General features: G+C 36.1%; 1 protein-coding gene across 7 annotated transcripts in view; it reads left to right on the top strand.

The window, feature by feature from the left end:
* PPP1R12A (protein phosphatase 1 regulatory subunit 12A) overlaps nucleotides 1-19838 on the top strand; it is a 183153-nt gene that overhangs the window by 55468 nt on the left and 107847 nt on the right. For 6 of the 7 annotated variants that reach the window (XM_043966758.1, XM_043966755.1, XM_043966759.1 and 3 more), the window contains exon 2: nucleotides 7306-7436. The exons of the other annotated variant lie outside the window; for it this stretch is intronic. In XM_043966758.1, coding sequence (XP_043822693.1) covers nucleotides 7306-7436 — 131 coding nt within the window. The remainder of the gene's footprint in view (nucleotides 1-7305; nucleotides 7437-19838) is intronic. 7 annotated transcript variants of the gene reach the window in all.

Raw genomic sequence — 19838 nt, 5'->3', positions numbered from 1 at the left:
ATCTATTGTGCCACTTAGCTACCCTAGGAAGGATATTAAGTATCTACAGGAGCATAAGTAGGTTGGTAGGTGTCATCAGGCCTGTTCCATATGAGGATTGATTGTAGGAATTGAGATGATTTTACTGGAGAAGAGAAGACAAAATGGGGAATGAGATATACTGGGGCCTCAAAGTGTTTGGAGGAGAAATGGAACCTTTTCTGTCCAGATCTCTCATTCTTTGATCCTGTGAACTCTGGGGTCTGTAAGGTAGAAACTGCAGAGAGGCGAACTTTTTGAACAGTTAGAGCTACAGTGTTGGGGACAGCCTTGGGATCTAGACCTGGGAAGAGCCGTGGAGGCCACTCTTGTCCAGCACCCTCGTTCTGTGAATGAGGCAACAGAAGCTGAGAGGTTAAATGAGCTGTCTGCAGTAGGTCTTCTTATCCTAGCTGCATTGTTCTTTTCACAATCCCGTACTTTCTGAAGATTGTGCTTTAGATCATTCTGTTCTTCTGGTCAGAGGTACCAAATACAACCTCCTATTATTCCAAAGTAATACCTTTTGCTTTCTCCTGAAGAAAATAATCATCTTGCTGCTAATAAAATAAAGAGGCTGCTAGTTGCTCATCAAGTTCAGTTCCTGGTTATCAGAAATAAGGATACTTAACAGAACTTTGTAGCACATAAGCCACTCCCTCTTTCCCCTCTGGATTCCTAGAAAAGCTGTCTTAAGTTTGAAATACTCAGAGATTTGAGATTTACCAAGATGGACTGACATCTGAAGTAGGAACTCCCCCACCAGTATGTTTACTTTGGCCAGCCACATTTACATTTAATTGAAGGTTATAGCCAATAAAGTGACAGAAAAAGATCCTTCTGTCCCACTAACCTATGTATACAGAAGGTCTACTCTCTCTTAGGTTACCATACCAGCAATTAGGAAAGCAAACATATGCCTAGGGAACATGCATAGAGAGTTAAGTTGTACTCATCAGGGACCTGACAGGGTGGGGCACACATGGGGATTATATATGGTCACGTATGTACACTTGGCTGTAGCAATTCACACCCCCAATGTTGCAAAGCCTCTGCCTAACTGACACCTACTCCACTGAGGTATCTTTGCTTGTCTTGTGGTCACCAAGCTGCTTTCTGCAATCATCCATTGCATGAATGTAGCTGAAAGTGGCTAACCTCTTCTGGGTTATCTTCTGTTCTCTATCTGAATCTGCTGGGGTAAAATGCTAGAAAGTCTCTCTTCAACAGGAAAAGTGACATCTTTTTGTTTGTTGTATAACCAAGGGTTGTAAACTACCACAGTGAGCCAGGCAGCTGACCTAAGATAGTTTATTATTTTAATCGAATATGTCTTAAAGCTGAATTGAAGTCCATACTCCTAGACATCAGACTTAAAGTTTAGAAATTCCGTTTAACAGCTGTTATAGCCTCGATTAGGGCTTTGTGTTCCCCAAATGGGTTTGTCCCTGTAAAGAAAAAACAACCCACAGGAGCTGAATAGAGACAAGTTGCCCAAATACCCCCAGTGTTGTCTTTGGCCTGCATCGAAGCTAGACTGTAATAGAAGCTAAGTCAGGAAGGCAAGGCTGTCTTCTACCCTCCTTGTCCCCATTCTCTTCTGTCAGTTCCAAAATCTTTGACTTTTTATGCCACATTCTGGAGATGCAAACTCTTTGTGTCACTTTATGTTTATTTGATTTTTCTTTGGACTGATCGTATAAAGATAATTTCCAATATTCTGCCACTATAAATTGGATCATTACTAGAACTATTCAAGCAAGAATAATAGTAATAGCTAGAATTTATATAGAACTTTAAGATTTGCCAAAACCCTTTCCATTTAATTTACATTACAAACTCCATAGATCCTCACAACCACCCTGTAAGGTAAATACTATTCATATCCCCATTTTTCAGATCTTGATGACCAGTCTTGACCCAATTAAAAGAGTTGAGGAAATGGACCTGCCATGTCTATTAACCTGGTGTTTATAGAATGTTTATTTGCCATCAAACATAGTGGTTGAATTTGTTTTGTGGAACTACTTAATTCACTTCATGGGATGGAGTTCTGAAGAGTAGAGAAGGGAAGAATACATTTAGAAATGATAATGGTATAAAACCAAAATATTTTTTAAATTACGTCTATTAAATTTAACATCATTAACCTATTGCCACGTTTTGGATTCTTGTTCTTTCAGCCAGGATGATAACTATTCCTTTCTGCTTCTTGACTCCTAAACAATTGTCAATTTATATTCCGTCCTATGATATTTACCATAATGAGTATCATTTGTCTTTTGTCATGTTATTTAACCCCATGTGTTTTCCTCCATTAAAGGCGTGTCATTGTGGTAGTGAGAATGGGGTTTTTTTGAATGCCAGGTAACAAAAGCTCTTGAAGGTCGGATTTTTCCATTTTCTGGGTCTGGTGATGAACATGTCTATTGTCTAGCCAGCCTAGTTAAATTTGGAAAGGCTCACCATCGTGCTCTGCTTGTTAAGCTTTGGCTGTAGTGCTCAAAGACTGTTTTCTAAGTTAGAAGAGGTTGTAGTCTGCCTTGATAAAGAAGGTACCACAATGACAAAATTATAGATTTTTGTATCTATAATTTTCACTTCCACCCCTTAAACTTTAAGCTCCCTGAGGGCAGGAGTTTTCAGTCCCCGCACCTGAACACCTAGCAAAAGAAGAGCATGCAGACACTCTTTAGATATATGTGTGGGGGGTGGGAGGGTTTCTCCTCTCCCCCCGCCCCAAGCAATACTTTCCTTTCCAATTGCCACACTTTTCTTCTTTTCTCTGGTTCCATTTATGTCAAGTCTTACTGTTTCCCTGGAAGTCTTCCTAGATTTGTAGGTCGAAGCAATGAAACTAACCTTTCCAAAGTTCCTTTCCCTAGCCTGGCCCTTTCCTGCCTATTGCTTAGTGTTATGGAAGAACACTGGTCTTAGATCAGGAAACGTGAATCTTGGCTTCTGTACACTGGTGTATGATTCCAAGCAAGGCATTTCACAGGATCATGGAATCACTGATTGACAGCTAGAAGAGACTTTAAAGACCATTTAACTGAACCCCCTCCCACATTTTACAAATAAGGAAACTGATCCTCAAGCTGCATGAATCATCCAAAATCATTCTAGTATTGTTTTCAGAGACAGGATTGGAATTTAGCCCCTCTGACTCCAAAGCTGACTCTTTCCATTTTACCATGATACCTGTGTTGTTCATTTTCTTATGAATGATATGCTACCTGCATTGCTTCTTTCACAGAATTATTATGACAAATGTGTTTTGCAAACCTTAAAGCAGATTGTTGGGGGCAGCTAGGTGGTGAAGTGGATAAAGCACTGGCCCTGGATTCAGGAGGACCTGAGTTCAAATGTGGCTTCAGACACTTGACACTTAGTAGCTGTGTGACCCCTGGGCAAGTCACTTAACCCTCATTGCCCTGCCAAAAAAAAGGCGAATTGCCTTTTATTTTCACATCCAACATAAAAATATTCTTTACTCGAAGCAGAGAAAGTTATGTGTCTATTATGGTGTCACTGGATAGCCAATTTCTAAGGAGTGGGAATGTTCTTGTTTCCAACTCTATATGGATGCACACCACATTAGGGTGTATACTCAGGGGATTTTATATAATTTTAAAAAGTGAATATTTATTGGATACTCAATGAAGAACATTCTTTTAAGTTTAAGGAAACTAAATAAAAGAAATTAACAGCTAATTTTCTTAAATAATACAAACTTTTTAAAAACCTCCTTATAATTTAACATTCACTCTAAAAATACAGAATAACCTTTTTAGCCTCATCTTGTTACCTAAAAATACTTTTTTCCAACTCAGCCCTGTTCCTCTAGTATAGTTTTTTGCCATGCAGGGTCCAGACTAGCAACCAGAGCTGTATTTTAAAATTTAAGTTGTTATATCATGGACTGAACCATGGAAAACCGTGACCAAAGGGGGGGATGCTTGTCTGATTTCTCTCCTCTCCCCTCCTGTCCCTTATGCACCATAGCCTTATGGGAGTGGCCAAGAGCACAAGTATGAAGCAGAGGGGAAAGGTGGGAGTAACAGCAGTGACAGCCTGCTTCAGCAGCCTGGATCATCAGAGACTCCCCACATGCGATGCCTCTATATAGATTTGTCCATTCCTGACATGAGGGTTTCAGCGTCACAGAAATGCCTTTTTCCTACCCACTCTGGAATTACACCTAGGGGGACAAGTGACACTGCACTGGAAAATTGAAGTTTTATTTCTTGAGCTGACCACATAAGGATAGAAGCAAGAATTTATTTGTGTTGTATACAAATGGCATTACAGTTCCCCAGAAACTTTGATAGTTGCCTTATTTATTATTTCTATTTGTTTAGAGCACCATCTTCTGTCTATATGTTCTAACATTTTTGGGCTTTCAAAGAGCATGATATTGCTAATCACAGAAACAATCCAGTTTATGATGGGTAATTTGATTTTTCTTTTTACACTTAAAACCTTGAAGAATTACATATAGCCTTGGGGCTATGGCTTTGTTATAGTCTCTCTTTTTTAGAAAACATTACTATGATTAGCATACAGCTTTATTAATTAGTAAGGTCTGTTTCCTCCTGCAAAATGGGAATATTTGGGTAGTTATGAGGAAAATACTTTGCAAACTGCAATGCATTATGTAAATGTGAAATAATATTTTGTAAATCCTGTGACCAAGCCCAGACTAATCTTAGCAATAAAAGCTTAAAATTTTTGAAAGAGGAAGAAGGTAGAATAGTCTATAGAATATTCAGGCAGGCTCACGAGAAAACTCTAGGAGTAGAACTTACGCTAAAGAGAAAGCAGAATTCTTAGAAAAGTAGTTAGTGTATTTTCACAAGCCAGTAACATAAACCTAAGACTAAAACCTAGAACCATAGGATCCCAGAGGATCTTGGAGGTCTTTTATTCTAATGTTCTACCCAGTGGAGAAATCTCTTTGATAATATCTGCAGTAGATGGTCATCTAATCTTGAATACTATTCATTTGACTACTAGCTAACTACTTAATTAGACAGCCTTCTCCATTTTTATTTAAGCTTCCCTCATTATTTGGGAAGTTATTCTATATTTTGCCCTGAAATTTGTCATCTTGTAATATTTATCCTGTTCCTATTTCTTCTCTTTGGAGTACTTCCAAAGATGTCAGTTCCACCTTCCACAACCCTGGTGTCAGAAAGAGCATAATAATGGTCCTTTTTTTTTTTTTTTTTTTTTTGTGCAGGGAAATGGGGGTTAAGTGAGTTGCCCAAGGTCACACAGCTAGTAAGTGTTAAGTGTCTGAGGCCAGATTTAAACTCAGGTACTCCTGACTCCAGGGCTGGTGCTCTATCCACTGCACCACCTAGCTGTCCCAATAATGGTCTTCTAATACTTTGAGGAGTTGTGTTCTTTTTTGTAAGCCTAACAACTAAAGTTTTTTCACCTGTTTCTTAGGTCATAAAATTTCAGGGTCCCTTTTGATTATGATCACTTCTAGGTTGTCAAGATTCCTCCTTTAAAAATGGCACCTGATGTGAAGTAATATACTTTATGTGTGGTTTGAACATTATGGAGCAAAATAAGACTTATTTCCTGTAATTTGAATATTCTGTTTCTGTTAATGCAGCCTAATGCAACTTTTTAACAGTTATGCTGCATTGACTCATTTGGTTAAATGTAAGCCCCAGGAATTTTTAACATGAACTGCTGCCGAATCACGTCAATATACAGAATTGTATAATAGGCAAGTGATCCTGGGCATGTCACTTTTCAGTGCCCTCAGACAACTCTTATGATGGTATAACAATTGGTTCAGCATTCAAACCAAAAGAATAAGTATTAAAAAAGAATTAAGGAGGAGGCCTCCAGCGATATGCATTAGGTTCTACTTGATACTTTTATCCATTACTTAAAACGAAGACATAACAACACAGTTATCAAATTTTAAAATAACACAAGGTTAGGAGGAATAACCAATATTTCAAAACCAAAATAATCTAAAACCAGATCAAATTTAACATGGATTAATATAAAACATTGCACTTAGATTTTAGAAATTCAGCTGCAAACCTATCAAATAAGGCCTAGACTGCTTGGCTTCTTAACTTACTACCATGGCTCCAATCCTCTCTCTCGTTCTAAGGAGTCACTTTCCCAATTAACAGAAGTAGCCTTGAGTTTGATTGGGAAATTTAATTCAATAAATGTTTATCAAATGTCAGCTATACTTGAAGGGGCAGCTGGGTGGCTCAGTGGGTAGAAGGCCAGGTCTGGGGTTAGGAAGATTAATCTTCCTGAGTTCAAATCCAGCCTGAGACACTTATTAGCTGTGTGACCCTGGGGGGTCAAGTCATTTAACTCTGTTTGCCTCAATTCGTCATCTGTGAATAAGCTGGAGAAGGAAATGGCAAACCACTCCAGTATCTTTGCCCCGAAAACGCCAAATGGAGGAAATGACTGAAAAAGGATTGAACATCATCAGCAGCCATATATGAGGGATTGGGCATATCAAAACAAAACAAAATGGGGTGAAGCACATATGTAACTACAATATAAACCATTTACTGAAGGTTTTTGATCAGTTTCCTCCGAGGATTAGGAAGATTACTTTTGAAGTAGTAAGGAAGATGGAAATTTCATGATCATGGAATGAGACAGGTAGCAGCCTTGGTGAAGAGTATTAAGTTTTCTCCTGAGTTTGGAGGAGATAATGAGTGAAGATTGGGAAATTTTGAGAAAGGAACTTGAAGCAGCTTTTAACTGTGTAGTTCCAGTAACCTTAGTGAAGTAGGAGAATGGACCGTCTGTTGTCATTGTTGGGGAGGGGGGGACTGTGTTCAGTGACTTAAACATAGAGAAGAAGATTTGGAACAATTACTATGGACAATGAGGAAGGGATTGCCTAATGAAGGCTCAGCTAAAGTAAGGGGTGCCATAAATTATAATAGTTGGAATCAGCATGACTTCATTTCTCAATACAGTAGGTCATTTCCCCATCATAGGTCAGGAATAACACCAGTTAAATTATTGTGGCTAACCAGTGTAAAGGATTAATGGGTCTTTAAAGAATGATGAAAGATCAGTGGGCGGCAAGATTCTAACATGATAGCCACTCAATTATTTGATAGAGTGATGACTACAGATGGAGGTAAGTGAAGCTAGAGTTGGGAGGTAAGACTAAAATAATAGTGATTGGAGGTCATCATTTCTGGAATTGGGCATGGTATCTGAACCATTGTATTAACATCTGAAACAGAATTTTAATAATGCTTTCTGTTTCATTTTCAGGCATGCATTGATGATAATGTTGATATGGTGAAATTTCTGGTGGAAAATGGAGCAAATATTAATCAACCTGATAACGAGGGCTGGATACCACTACATGCAGCTGCTTCCTGTGGATATCTTGATATAGCAGAGTAAGCTAGTTCTGTATTTATGTTAATCTGAGTTTTATACATTGCTGGTGTTTTAAAGATCACCTGAGGTTTCCTAAGAATCCCTGTATAACTCAGGTCATTGGTTTTACTCTTTGGTATTACCTTGATTTGGGGGAACTAACTTTCCCAAATAGGGAGAATTTTCTTACTTGTCTATATCTGTAATATTTTAGTCTCAGCATTTCTAAAATGGTGTGAAGCTCTTTTTCCTACAAAGCAGATTGTACTTCACTTGTAACTTTGTATATTAATATTAATTACTGTATTTTTTCTTTTAGATTGTTTCTGAGAGCTATAGTATTATCTATTTAATCTTTTCAAATTCTTGATTTTTTTGCTTTTGTGTACTCTTGAATTGATAGGGAAATTCATTATCAATTTTTAGCTGGTCTACTTTTGGGAGAGAAAGTGATGCAGACTTATTTTGACTAATAACTTTCTTAGTGAACAAATATTCCTCTGCCAAATGAATTTGGGATGGTTCTCTAAAAGCCATGTCCTTAGATGACTCTCATGATGAATTGACACCTTAAATAATAAGTTTTTTCATCTTTATAAATGGAAAATTTGATGTGTTTATCATTATTTATCTACAAAATGTGTTTCTCACATGGTGATGTAGAAGAAAGTGATTTTTAATATTGTATATTATTGTATTCTGTTAGCTGGTTAGGGTGGTATGGGAAAGGGGCCTGAGAAGATTGTATGTTTACTATGCCTATCATCTTTAAACCAAACATGCATTATTTCCCTTTTTTATTCTAAATACATTTTTATTGATATCATCTGCTTCTTACATCATTATATCTATCCTCAGCATCTCTTCCCCTTCCTTTCCCAGGCAGTTCTCTCATATCACATATAGTATTTTTAAAGAGGAAAAAATAAATACTTCGTATTTCAAATGATTGATACATTCAAAAGGTCCGAAAATGTGTTATATGTAATAGCAGTGTAGACCTTCCCATATCTTTATTTCAGTCAGACTTGATCTTTGTAATTTTATTACATTCACTTTTTTTTGTTGTTGTTCTATTACTATCTGGTGTTTTTTTCCCTTTAATCATACAAATATATTATTATTTTCCAATTACATGTAAAGATAGTTTTCAACATTTGTTTTCATACGATTTTTGGTTCCAGATTTTTTTCCCACTTTCCCTTCCTTCCCCCCTCCCCCAAGATGGAAAGCAATCTGATCTAGGTTATATATGTACAATCACATTAAACATATTTCTGCATTAGTCATGTTATGAAAGAAGAAGCAGAACACAAGGGAAAAACCTCATAAGAGAGGAAAAAAAACAGCCAAGAAGTAGAAACAGTAGTTACATTCACTTTTATTGGGGGTTAGGGAGATGTAGAGTGTGAGCTTTCCATTTATATTTTCATAGTTATTTTTTACATTGTTTTCTTGGCTTTGCTTACTTCACTCCGTATCAGTTCATGTAGATCCCTCCAGGCTTCTCTGTATTCATCACATTGATCATTTCTCCATCACAGTAATATTCCATTACATTCATGTACCATAGTTTGTTTAGCCATTCCTCTATTGATGGGCATCTACATTATTTCCAGTTCTTTACTAGCATAAAAAGTGCTGCCATAAATATTTTGGCTACAAAATTAGCCCTCAAAAATCAATAGCATTTCTACATAATAATAAAAAACTCAGTAAGCAAAAATATAAAGAGAAAGTAACTACAAAATACATAAAATTTGACTTACCAAAGCACACAAATGACTTGTATAGATTCAATTACAACCTTATACTATATTTCACAAAATATTCTAAATGGATATGAGACCTTGATAGTAAAGATCATTCTATTTAAAAAATAAGAAGATAAGCAGATCATATTCCTCTTAAAGTTATGAATAGGAGATGTATTCATTGAATCAAACAAGGACTAGAGGCAATTGTAAAAGATAACTCTGATCACATGCAACTGAAAAGTTTCTGCCCAGACAAAATTAATACACCCAGGATAAGAAAGAAATAGGCTTTTGTCAAAAAATAAAATTCCAAATTTTCATTTTCCTGGATTAGGTTCATATATTTAAAAACAATAAATAATGGTTTCTTACCTTTCATGTGGGTTACCCTTAACTGAATTTTTCTGCAGATTTACAGTTTTTTCTGCCCTCATTTTGAATTTGTAGGTGTTGAACTCAACAGAGGCAGTGTAAAATGTCCCAAGTTTCTTGGAGAGATCACATCTAATTGGCACTATAAAACTAGCACAAATAAAATGATTAATTTTTTTTAAAAAAAGACTTATGTAGTAGGAAACTGGTATTCAGGAAGCCTGGGTTCAAGCCTGCTTTTTAGTGATCATGTGGCTCTTAACAGGTCACTTTGCCTCTGGATTGTGAGTTTGCTTGGGCTATGACAATTTCTGATTCCAAGTGAACAAATGTCTCTTACAGATAAGCTTTGTAAAAATTCAGAGAACAAGGAGATTGATAGGAAAGAATAAGAAGAGAATACTTTATAAAGGAGGTTGAACCTGATTTCTAATCTTGAATAAGCTATTTAATTTGTGACTTAATTTCCTCATCTATAAAAAGAGGATTACAGTACATTAATAGGATTCATAAAATAGTGTTTGTAAGTTTAATACATTCCATGAATATTTATCAAGTTCCTAGTATATACATAGCACAGTACTAGACCCTACAAATAAAAAAAATGACAGGTATCTTCTTTCAAAGATCTTGCATAGAATTTGGAAGGGCTCCATTTACAAGGATATAAAAATACAAAAAATTTTAGGAGTACATAATGGCAGAAATTTAGGTTGGAAGAAGGAATCAGGAGACACTTCCCGAAGTGTCCCCCAAATGAAGTAAAGCTCATAAGAAGGAGCAATAAGGAGAGTGCATTCTGGGCACGAGGGGGACATGTTTGTGTCTTTGGAGCAGACTTTATTTTTACAACTTAATTATACAACTTCTTAGTGGGGATTACAAAGTAGATGATTTCATTGCTTTAGGAAATTGCCAGTTGTGAAACTCACTCTTCCCATACAGATCAATAACTCTTCTCTAGCTTAGTCTTGGAAGGTTGCTTGGGCATTGAGAGGGTAAAGGACTTTCCTGTGGTCACACAGTCAGAAAGTTTCATTTCATATATCATTAAAACAAATTTCATTTTGTCATGGCTGAGCATTTCAGCCAGTTGACATTGTTCTATATCTTCTCGTATTATTTATTGCTCCTGACTTTGTGACATCTACACATTTGCTTTAAAAACCCAAAACACTAGGGAAGTAGTCTGGATTAACATTGATCTGTTATTCAGTATTCTTCAGAAACCATTATTAAACCAGTAAATTCATTCTAGTATCATTTAAAGTGTTGAGAAGAAGATGATCTTAATATGATACCTAGCTAAGGAAAATCATTCTGAGCCATCCTTTTTTTTGTTTTTGTTTTTGTTTTTGCAGGCAATGGGGGTTAAGTGACTTGCCCAGGGTCACACAGCTAGTAAGTGTCAAGTGTCTGAGGTGGGATTTGAACTCAGGTTCTCCTGAATCCAGGGCTGGTGCTTTAACCACTGCACCATCTAGCTGCCCCTCTGGGCCATTCTTCTTATAAAGATAGTATTTCTTATAAAAGAACTCAGAAGTCAGCGTAATGCATTGGAAAGTGGACTGGATTTAAGAGTTTCAGAATCTGGATGGAAATTCTGCTTCTACTACTTGTTTATTACCTGTGAGAATTTGGACATGACCCTAAATCTCTCTCTCTCTCTCTCTCTCTCTCTCTCTCTCTCTCTCTCTCTCTCTCTCTCTCTGGTTTTCTTTTTTTTAAATCTGGATTTGACAAATATCACATAAAATAAGCATTTCCACATACACTGCAGAACAGAAGTAAATTGTTCATGAAAATTCAATTCTCCGTTACTTAGCGCTTGTTTTTCTTTTTTTTTTTTTTAGTATCTAATAAATTCAGCACGGTATTTCCAGAGCTGTCATAGTTTTTTGTGGTTCTTCTGGCTTTCCTTTTTTGGTTGTTGCTATTATTTTAATCGTGTGGGGTTTTTTTCACCCCTAGAAGGATCAGTATATTCCATATCTTACTCTCTTTCCAGAATGGTTGCACCAATTCACAGTGCCACCATAGCACATTAATGTGCCTGTTTTCTTGAAGCCTGTGCAACAACTGTCACTTTTGCCAATATAATGGAGGCAGGGTGGGAACTCAAATTTGCTTCGACTTACATTTTTCTGATTTCTAATTTGTCCAGTTCTGGAATGCTCAGGTAAAGAAGAATATGAATATTGTAGAAAGAACTACTAAAATAATGTATTAAGGGAGAAAAGACATAAAAATTAAGGAGTGAGATTATAGATTTGCCCCTACTTTGTCTACCCAACACAATTAAATTAGGAATTATATTCCTTGTGAGGATTTTTCTCACCACAACCTTGTAAATTTACTGGTAAGGAACATGAAACTCAGAGATAATAAGAGATTTACAAAGGTCATGGCAGAGGTACTGGAAAGCAGATCTTTTAACTCCAAGTCCAGTGTTTCTCATGCTATATCGCACCATTGAGGAATAAACCTTAGTAATGATCTCATTCTTTGTAATTGTATCTCCAGTTTCCAGTTCAATACTTGGCACATACCAGCTGGTTTACAAATGAGAATGCCTATTTTCCTCTTCCTTTTAAATAGCTCCTTGCTGAAAGGATGGACTTAAATGGGTTTATCAATCAAGATGCATTTATCAGCCACCTACTTTGTTCCAGGCATGGTGCTAAAGCAATATTATTTCCTTCAAAAAGAAGTTTTTGTTTCAACTTCGAGAATAACTTTTAAGTATTGTTTCAATTGAGATAATGACATAAAGTTCTTTGCCAACCATAAAGTACTGTATATACCAGCTATTGTCATTTGCCATCCACTAAAATAATAGGAACATGAAGTATTGAAGCAGCACTGTTGTGACACATAAAACATGAAATTGCTGTAGGGGCAGAAAAATCCAAAGTGACTAGAAATACTGGTGAGCATTGGGATTATAAACATTGCAACTTCATAAAAATGAGGAGTACTAAGAAGAGCAAGCAAAGTTGATTCCTTTTGCTTTTCTCCGTCTACTGTGTTCCCCTCTCATGAATATATTTGGTTAAGAATCATTACAATTCCCTCACAAAAAAATAAATAAGTGAAGAAGGAATCCTACCAAATTAAAAAAAAAAAAGAACCATTATAATTGAGGATCAATAAATAAAGATAAAACTTTGGACATTTTGAGAGTCTTTAAAGGGTAGGAGTTCATTTATCATTCAAATAAATTAGAATTACGTTTTTTTGTACAAGCCTAATTAAATCTACCCATTGGTGAATGAGTGAGTAGGAGGACACATTTAGACCTTTCAAGATAAGAGCCTTCAGGATTAATCCTTAAGTTATATAGATTCTTATCCTTTGTAATAGTGTTGAGAATATTAATGCAATATTGTCATTTCTATAAGATCATAATTTCCCATTACATTTTTTCTTTATGGCGTAGTCATTTATTAAACAACTTTACCATCATCTAGGGCCATGTAGTTTTTTTATGAGAATAAATCTTTCAAACTTTAATATAAATATTGAAGTGCATACTGTATCCAGAGTACTGTTCTGCACTGGAAAAGAGATTAGATAAAATGGAGTTCATGCCCCCATGAAAATCAGACCCTGTTAGGGGAATATCACAGGCATAGAATTATTTTTGTTGTTCTTAGTGTCTGAGGTCAAATTTGAACTCTGTTTTTCCTGACTCCAGTACCAGCACTCTTATCTACTGTATCACCCAGCTGCCAGTAAATGAGTAAGAATAGGTGAGATAACTTCTGGGAAACATTTTAGAAATTACTTACTCAATAAATGAGATATAAGTGAATTCCATTCAGAAACGCTTTAGTTACAGCTTCATCTGAAATTCTTTTTTTTTTTTTCAGTTGAATTCCTATGCAATACAAAAGTGCTGGGGGATACAAAGACAAACAAAATGTCTTCTCTTGGGGAGTTTACGTTTTACTAGGTGTATACACATACCTAGATATGCTTTAATCATATTCAGATTCCCCTCCCATCCCAGCTTTAGTTGCTTCCCTGTTTAGCCTTCGGTTTTTTTGTCCATCACCTGCTTTCTCTCCTATGGTATATTCCTGAACTCGACATCTTTTAAAATTTTACTTATCCTCTGAGGCCTTGATCTAGTGATTTTTTTCTTTTTAAGAGAATGAATTTAAATTTGTTTAATTAGTCAGACATTTCTTACACACCTGTTATATGCCTCCCTCGTCTTTAAGATTTTTTTTTATTTTCAGTTTCACATTCCCTCCTTTCCCGTTCAAAAGGCAAGAAATACAATGTTCATTATATGTGTGAAGTCATGCAAACCATTTAGAACATTAAACATTTACAATATTAGCCTTGTTGTCCCACAACAAGAGAAAAGAAAACAATATGCTTCAGTCTCTACTGAGAATCCACCAGTTCTCTGTTTGGAGCATTTTTCATCATGAGTCCTTTGGAATTGTCAGTGATCATTGTATTGATCAACTTTGCTAAGTGTTTCACAGTTGATTACCTTTACAATGTGTAGTTTTCTTCTGATTCTGCTCATTTCTTTTTACATCAGTTAATTTAAGTCTTTCCAGGTTTTTCTGCCCTTAATCATTTCACAGAAGTATTCCATCACAATCATATGCCATAAATTGTTCAACTGTTCTCCAATTGATCCCCTTAATTTCTACTTCATTGAGATATACATATTTTTTTACATATGGGTCCTTTTTCTTTTTCTTCAGTGTCCTTAGTGTATAGTCCTAGTAATGGTATCTCTGGATCAAAACAATTTTATGGCTCTTTCGGCAAAGTTCCAAATTGTTCTACAGAATGATTGGACTAGTTCACAGCTCCTCTAATAGGACATATCTACCTATTTTTCCACATCCCCTCCAGCATTTTGTCATTTTTCCTTTCCTGTCCTCTTAATCTGATCCAAAGTTATTTTAATTTTCACTTTTCTAATAATTAATGACTTAGAGTGGTTCTCTCCTTCTCTTCTCCCCACCCCCCCATGATTTGATAGCTTTGATTTCTTCTGAAAACCACCTATTCGTTTTGTTTGGTCATTTGTCAGTTGGGAAATGGCTTTTGTGTCATGTCTTTACAGACTATTTTTCTCATCTTTTTGGTTCTTCTTACCACTATAATCCTCTGTAGGTTGAATAGAATCAACCCTTTCAAAAGGGATTTCCTTTATTTACATGATTAGTTTCAAAATTACTTATGTGCAGATAAGTGGGTGTGGATATCTTTTGAGTGGATTGAGTTGCTTCAGAGACTTTTCAGTCTAGTTTAATTCTTTGTGGTCCCATTTGGGGTTTTCTTGGCAGAGATGCTGGAGTGGTTTGCCATTTCCTTTTCCAGTTCATTTTACAGATGAGGAAACTGAGGCAAACAAGATTAAATGAGTTGCCCAGGGTCACACAGCTGGTGAGTGTCTGGATTGCGACTCAGGTGTTCTGGACTCTGGCCCTGGGGCCCTTTCCACTGTGCCACATGACTGCCCATAGCGGATTGAGGAGGGGGGCATGTTTTGTGTTTATTTTCATCAAGTAACCCTAGAAGTATTTAAGTAGATGTTTGCCAGATTTTTTGGAAAAAGTAAAATGAGCATTTAAAAATCCCATTTCTTTGTCTTTAGACTGGCTGACTCCGGTGTCTTGTGGGCTCTGTCTCCTTACCTCAGCTTCCTAGTTCCCCAGTCTTCAAGCTGTCTGCAGGAGGTGTTTTGTTTTGTTTTGTTTTGAGTTTCCCAGCACACGTACACATGTGCATGCATGCGTGTGTGTGAAATGTACCTGGTTGTCACTTCCATTCGAATGAGGTACATAAAGACCATGACTATTTCTCTCCCTCTTGATATCCTCAATGCTTAATAACACTGGCTGGAACTGGGCCTGGGGTCAGGAATGCTGAAGTTCAAATATGACCTCAGGTACTGCCTTGCTGTGTGATCCTGGTCAAGTCACTTAACCTGTTCGTCTCAGTTCCCTCAACTATATAATAATAGCACCTACAGTTGTGAGTATCAAATGAGGTCATATTTGTTAAAAAAACAAAACAAAACAAAAAACAAACATTTAGCATGATGCCTGTCACATAGTGGGTGCTATATAAATGATTGTCCTAAGAAGTTCTTGTTTGTTGTTGGACCATTATGACATTAGATAATTCGGACCAAAAAAAAACCCCTTTCATTTCATAGCTTTCTTAAAAAACTGCAACTGTTTAGGATAATAGCAGGAGCTACTGAGCATTTATGTGGTGCTTGAAGATTTCCAGAGCATTTTTTCAATATGTCATTTTAATTCTTCACAAAAAATCCTGTTCCATAGTTGCTCTTACTATCACCATTTGATAGGTGAAGAAACAGAAGCAGACGGAGCTTAAGGAACTTGCTGCCTGCCACATTGATAGGTACTGCAAAATTTTGTCCCCTTATATCCTTTTCATCATTTTATGTTTCTGATTTAGAACCTACTGTTGTCTACAACAAAGGTGTCAAACTCACAGCCACAAACTAGATTGAAATATAATTGTAAATATCTAACAAAATAAAATAAAACAGAATGCTAATTTGTTTTTTGTTTTGTTTTAGCATTTGAAAACATTATTATGAACTTAAACCAAAAAAAGAACATTTCCATATATTCAAGGACACAGAAAAAAGGATTGATATGAAATCATGAATCTCCATTCTATGTTGCTAACTTTAAAGAAATACCTATGTATGCACATACATACATACATATGTGTGTGTATTTTGAACTTAAATACAAAAAGACAAAAAAGAAAAGAACATTTCCATGTATGTAACACAACATAAAAAGAGGATTCAGTATAAAACCACAAATTTCTATTTCACACTGTTTAATTTTTTTGATAGACTATGTAATAAATGCTACACATTGTTTTCAGAGCTACCCTGCTTTTCTGTACCTCCTTCTAAGTTTTCTTTTGTTCTCTGCTGTGGTTTTTTTTCCTCCTTCCGCACTGTGCCCTAGAGAAGGTTACATGTCAAATCATACTATGTATTTGTCATTTCTTTCTCTGGAGGTGAATAGCATCTTAGTTGATTTGGTATTTATAATACTTAAAATGACATAGTTGTTCAAAGTTGTTCTTATAACAGTATTGATGTTGTTGTATACAATGTTACCTTGGCTCTTCCCATTTTACTCTTCATTATTTCAGGCAGATATTTTCATTTTTTTTTTCTAAAATCAACCAGCTCGTTTCTTATAGCACAGTTGTATTCTATCACCATCATAAGCCACAGCTTCTTTAACCATTCCCTAATTGATGGACATACCTTTGATTTCCAGTTCTTTGCCACCACAGAGAAAGCTGCTGTGAATATTTTAGAACATAGTAAGTTCTTTTCCTTTTTCCCTAGTCACCTTGGGACACAGACCAAATAGTGGTATTGCTGGGTCACATTACTTTTTCAAGTCTGTTTGGCACCATAGCTGTTTCTATTTGAGTTCGACACCTAGAGTCTCCACCATTAAATTAGCTCTTTAACCTGCTATTCATAGTTGCCCTCTGATTTGTCTTAGTTTACTTGCAAAACTTATTTTCTTGTATTGGTCCCTGATGGATTCTCCTCATTTTTTCTTGGCCATGCCATGTATAAGATTGACTGATGAGTTAGAGAATCACTGGATCTTTCTGAACTTTAATTTTCTCATTGGTAAAATAAAAATCTAAGATCCCTTTCTAAGGGCCTAAAATTCTAGCTATGATGTCTAAAATCTAATGAGTGGTCGCCTTAAATTAGAAGCTTTAGCAAGAGTTTAGATTTTTAAGTATTTATTAAAGTGCATCAGAAGTTGATGGGGGGGGTAAAAATCTAACTGTCTCTAAGAGTGCCCCACATCTCACCCGCCTCCTCAGGGGCTTCTCCCAGAAGCCTCTTGTGAAACAGGAAACAGGGCCACACACACACACACACACACACACACACACACACACCTCCAAGCTAATTGGTTGATAGCACTGATTGACACAACTAACAGGTGGTAACTTCTGGATGCTAAAGTCACATGGTTTCCAAGTCACATGCTTTCTCATCATGGTGGAGCTTCCCTGCAATATCCTTTCCAGCAGAGGGTGTCATTCCAATTCTCATACCTTCCAGCTCTGAAATGCTGATGTATTCAATGGTTTCTATACCTTTGATTATACAAAAAGTCCTGTCTTGATTTATTATAGTCTTTCTAAAACATGGTTTTCATCATATCACTGTCCTTTGAGGATCAGCTCATACCTCATATAACCTGTGAATTTTTCTTCAACCATAACCTATTGTGTCCCTTTTAAAAAAAATACATCTTTATTTTCACCAGCTTTTTTTTTTTTTAAGTGAGGCAATTGAGGTTAAGTGACTTGCCCAGGGTCACACAGCTAGTAAGTGTTAAGTGTCTGAGGCTGGATTTGAACTCAGGTCCTCCTGACTCCAGGGCTGGTGCTCTATCCACTGCACCACCAGCTGCCCCGTGTCCCTTTTTTGAATTCTTCATATATATGTTTTGCCACTTAGTAGCTCTGTGACCTTGGTCAAGTTACTTTAATAGCTTTGGGTCAGGTTCTTAATTTATAGGATTAAAAAGCAATTGTGTGATCTTTGAGAATTTCAGCTCAAATTTGAATTTAATAAAAGTACTCCATTTATATCTTTTATATACATGTGAGTATACACACATACATAGTTATAGTTATTTACATGCTGTCTCCTAAATTTGAAGACAGGAGCTGTTTTTGCCTTTTCTATATTCCTGGCATTTAGTTTGCAAATAGTAATCATTTAATAAATGCTTGTCTGACTGACAATTAAGATTGTTAGTACCGTAGGTTTTAGTTGCTTTAAATAGTTCTTCTCATTGAGCCTTCCAGATGCCAATAGGTCTGTCAACACATTTTAGCTTTCTTCCTAAGAGTATTAAGAGTTGCTCTATCTTGTCTTCAGGATCTATTATTCCTAATCAAATTCAGATGAGATTTTGATATTGTTGGAGATTCAACAAAATAAAATAACATCTTTCAGTGCAGCTATATAGCTTGTTGCCTTCATATCTATGAAGGAATTCTTAATATTATTTGGTTTGATTCCTCTTTAATTTGAAAGTCATATTTAATTAGTTCCATTTGGGAGGGTTGATAATGTATTAAAGCTAGGTAGAACCACCTGGGACAGACAGCTAGATGGTGCAGTGGATAGAATGTGTACTGGGCCTGGAATCAGGAAGACTCCTCTTCATGAGTTCCTATTTGGCCTCAGACACTTACTAGCTATGTGATCCTGGGCAGGCCACTTAACCCTGTTTGCCTCAGTTCCCTGATGTGTAAAAATGAGCTGGAGAAGGAAATGGCAAACCACCTGAGTATTTCTGCCAAGAAAACCCCAAATGAGGTCATGAAGAGTCAGATACGACTGAAAAAGACCGAACCACAAGAACAGAGAACAACATTGGGCTTAAATTGTTTTCCTGGAAAATGCCATATTTTATGTGAATTGGTCTTGTTATTGTATTGGTTGGATTTTTCAGGTAGACAAGTTTTCCATATGGACATAAAATATTCTAGTGTTCTCAATGTATTTAGGCCTGTGTTGTAGTTTTACAGTACTGAACAACTTTTGAAGGTTACATTGAGTCAAAGACTTTGCATTAATAAAGGCAGTATACACATTATGACATTTTTCAGGTGACTTGTTCAGTCTAATTACTGAAACCTGATTTTTTGGCACATCCTTTTTGCTCTTTAGCCAGTATATTGTTTTCTTTTAGTTGTGTGTGGGTGTGTATATGGACTACCAAGGGACATATTGTAGGAGAATATGTTGGTTCATGATGGTTAACCTTTTTGATTGTTTTCTTTTTCTTTTTTTTTTGGTATCCTTTTTTGTTGTATCTGTAATGTCAGGGTTTTTAAAAGGGTTTTTCAAAATTAGGATATATGACTATACAGTTTATCCATCTTATTTTCTAAATCATTTGATTCATTAACATTTTATCCATTTTGTTATTAGGTATACTTTCTCAGTTTGTGTTAAATGAAGATTTTCAGTGACCTCAGATTCTCCAAATTTTTCTTTTCAGATTTTAGTAACTCCCTTATTTCTTAACTTATTTTGTATGCATCTAAACTTAGGGATGAAATTGTTCTTTAGAATTAACCCTGCACTGGTCAGCAATATGTTTTGTGACTAGAAGCTGAGAGTACCATTGACAAAAACCATCATGAAACTTTTGCCTGTAACTGGTGAGATCTGTTTCCAATTTTGTTCTGGCATACATACCACAT

This window comes from Dromiciops gliroides, chromosome 5 (genome assembly GCF_019393635.1).
Source record: "Dromiciops gliroides isolate mDroGli1 chromosome 5, mDroGli1.pri, whole genome shotgun sequence".
Lineage (NCBI taxonomy): Eukaryota > Metazoa > Chordata > Mammalia > Microbiotheria > Microbiotheriidae > Dromiciops > Dromiciops gliroides.
The sequence above is the reverse complement of the archived record's forward strand: the minus strand, read 5'-3'. Positions and strand labels throughout refer to the sequence as shown.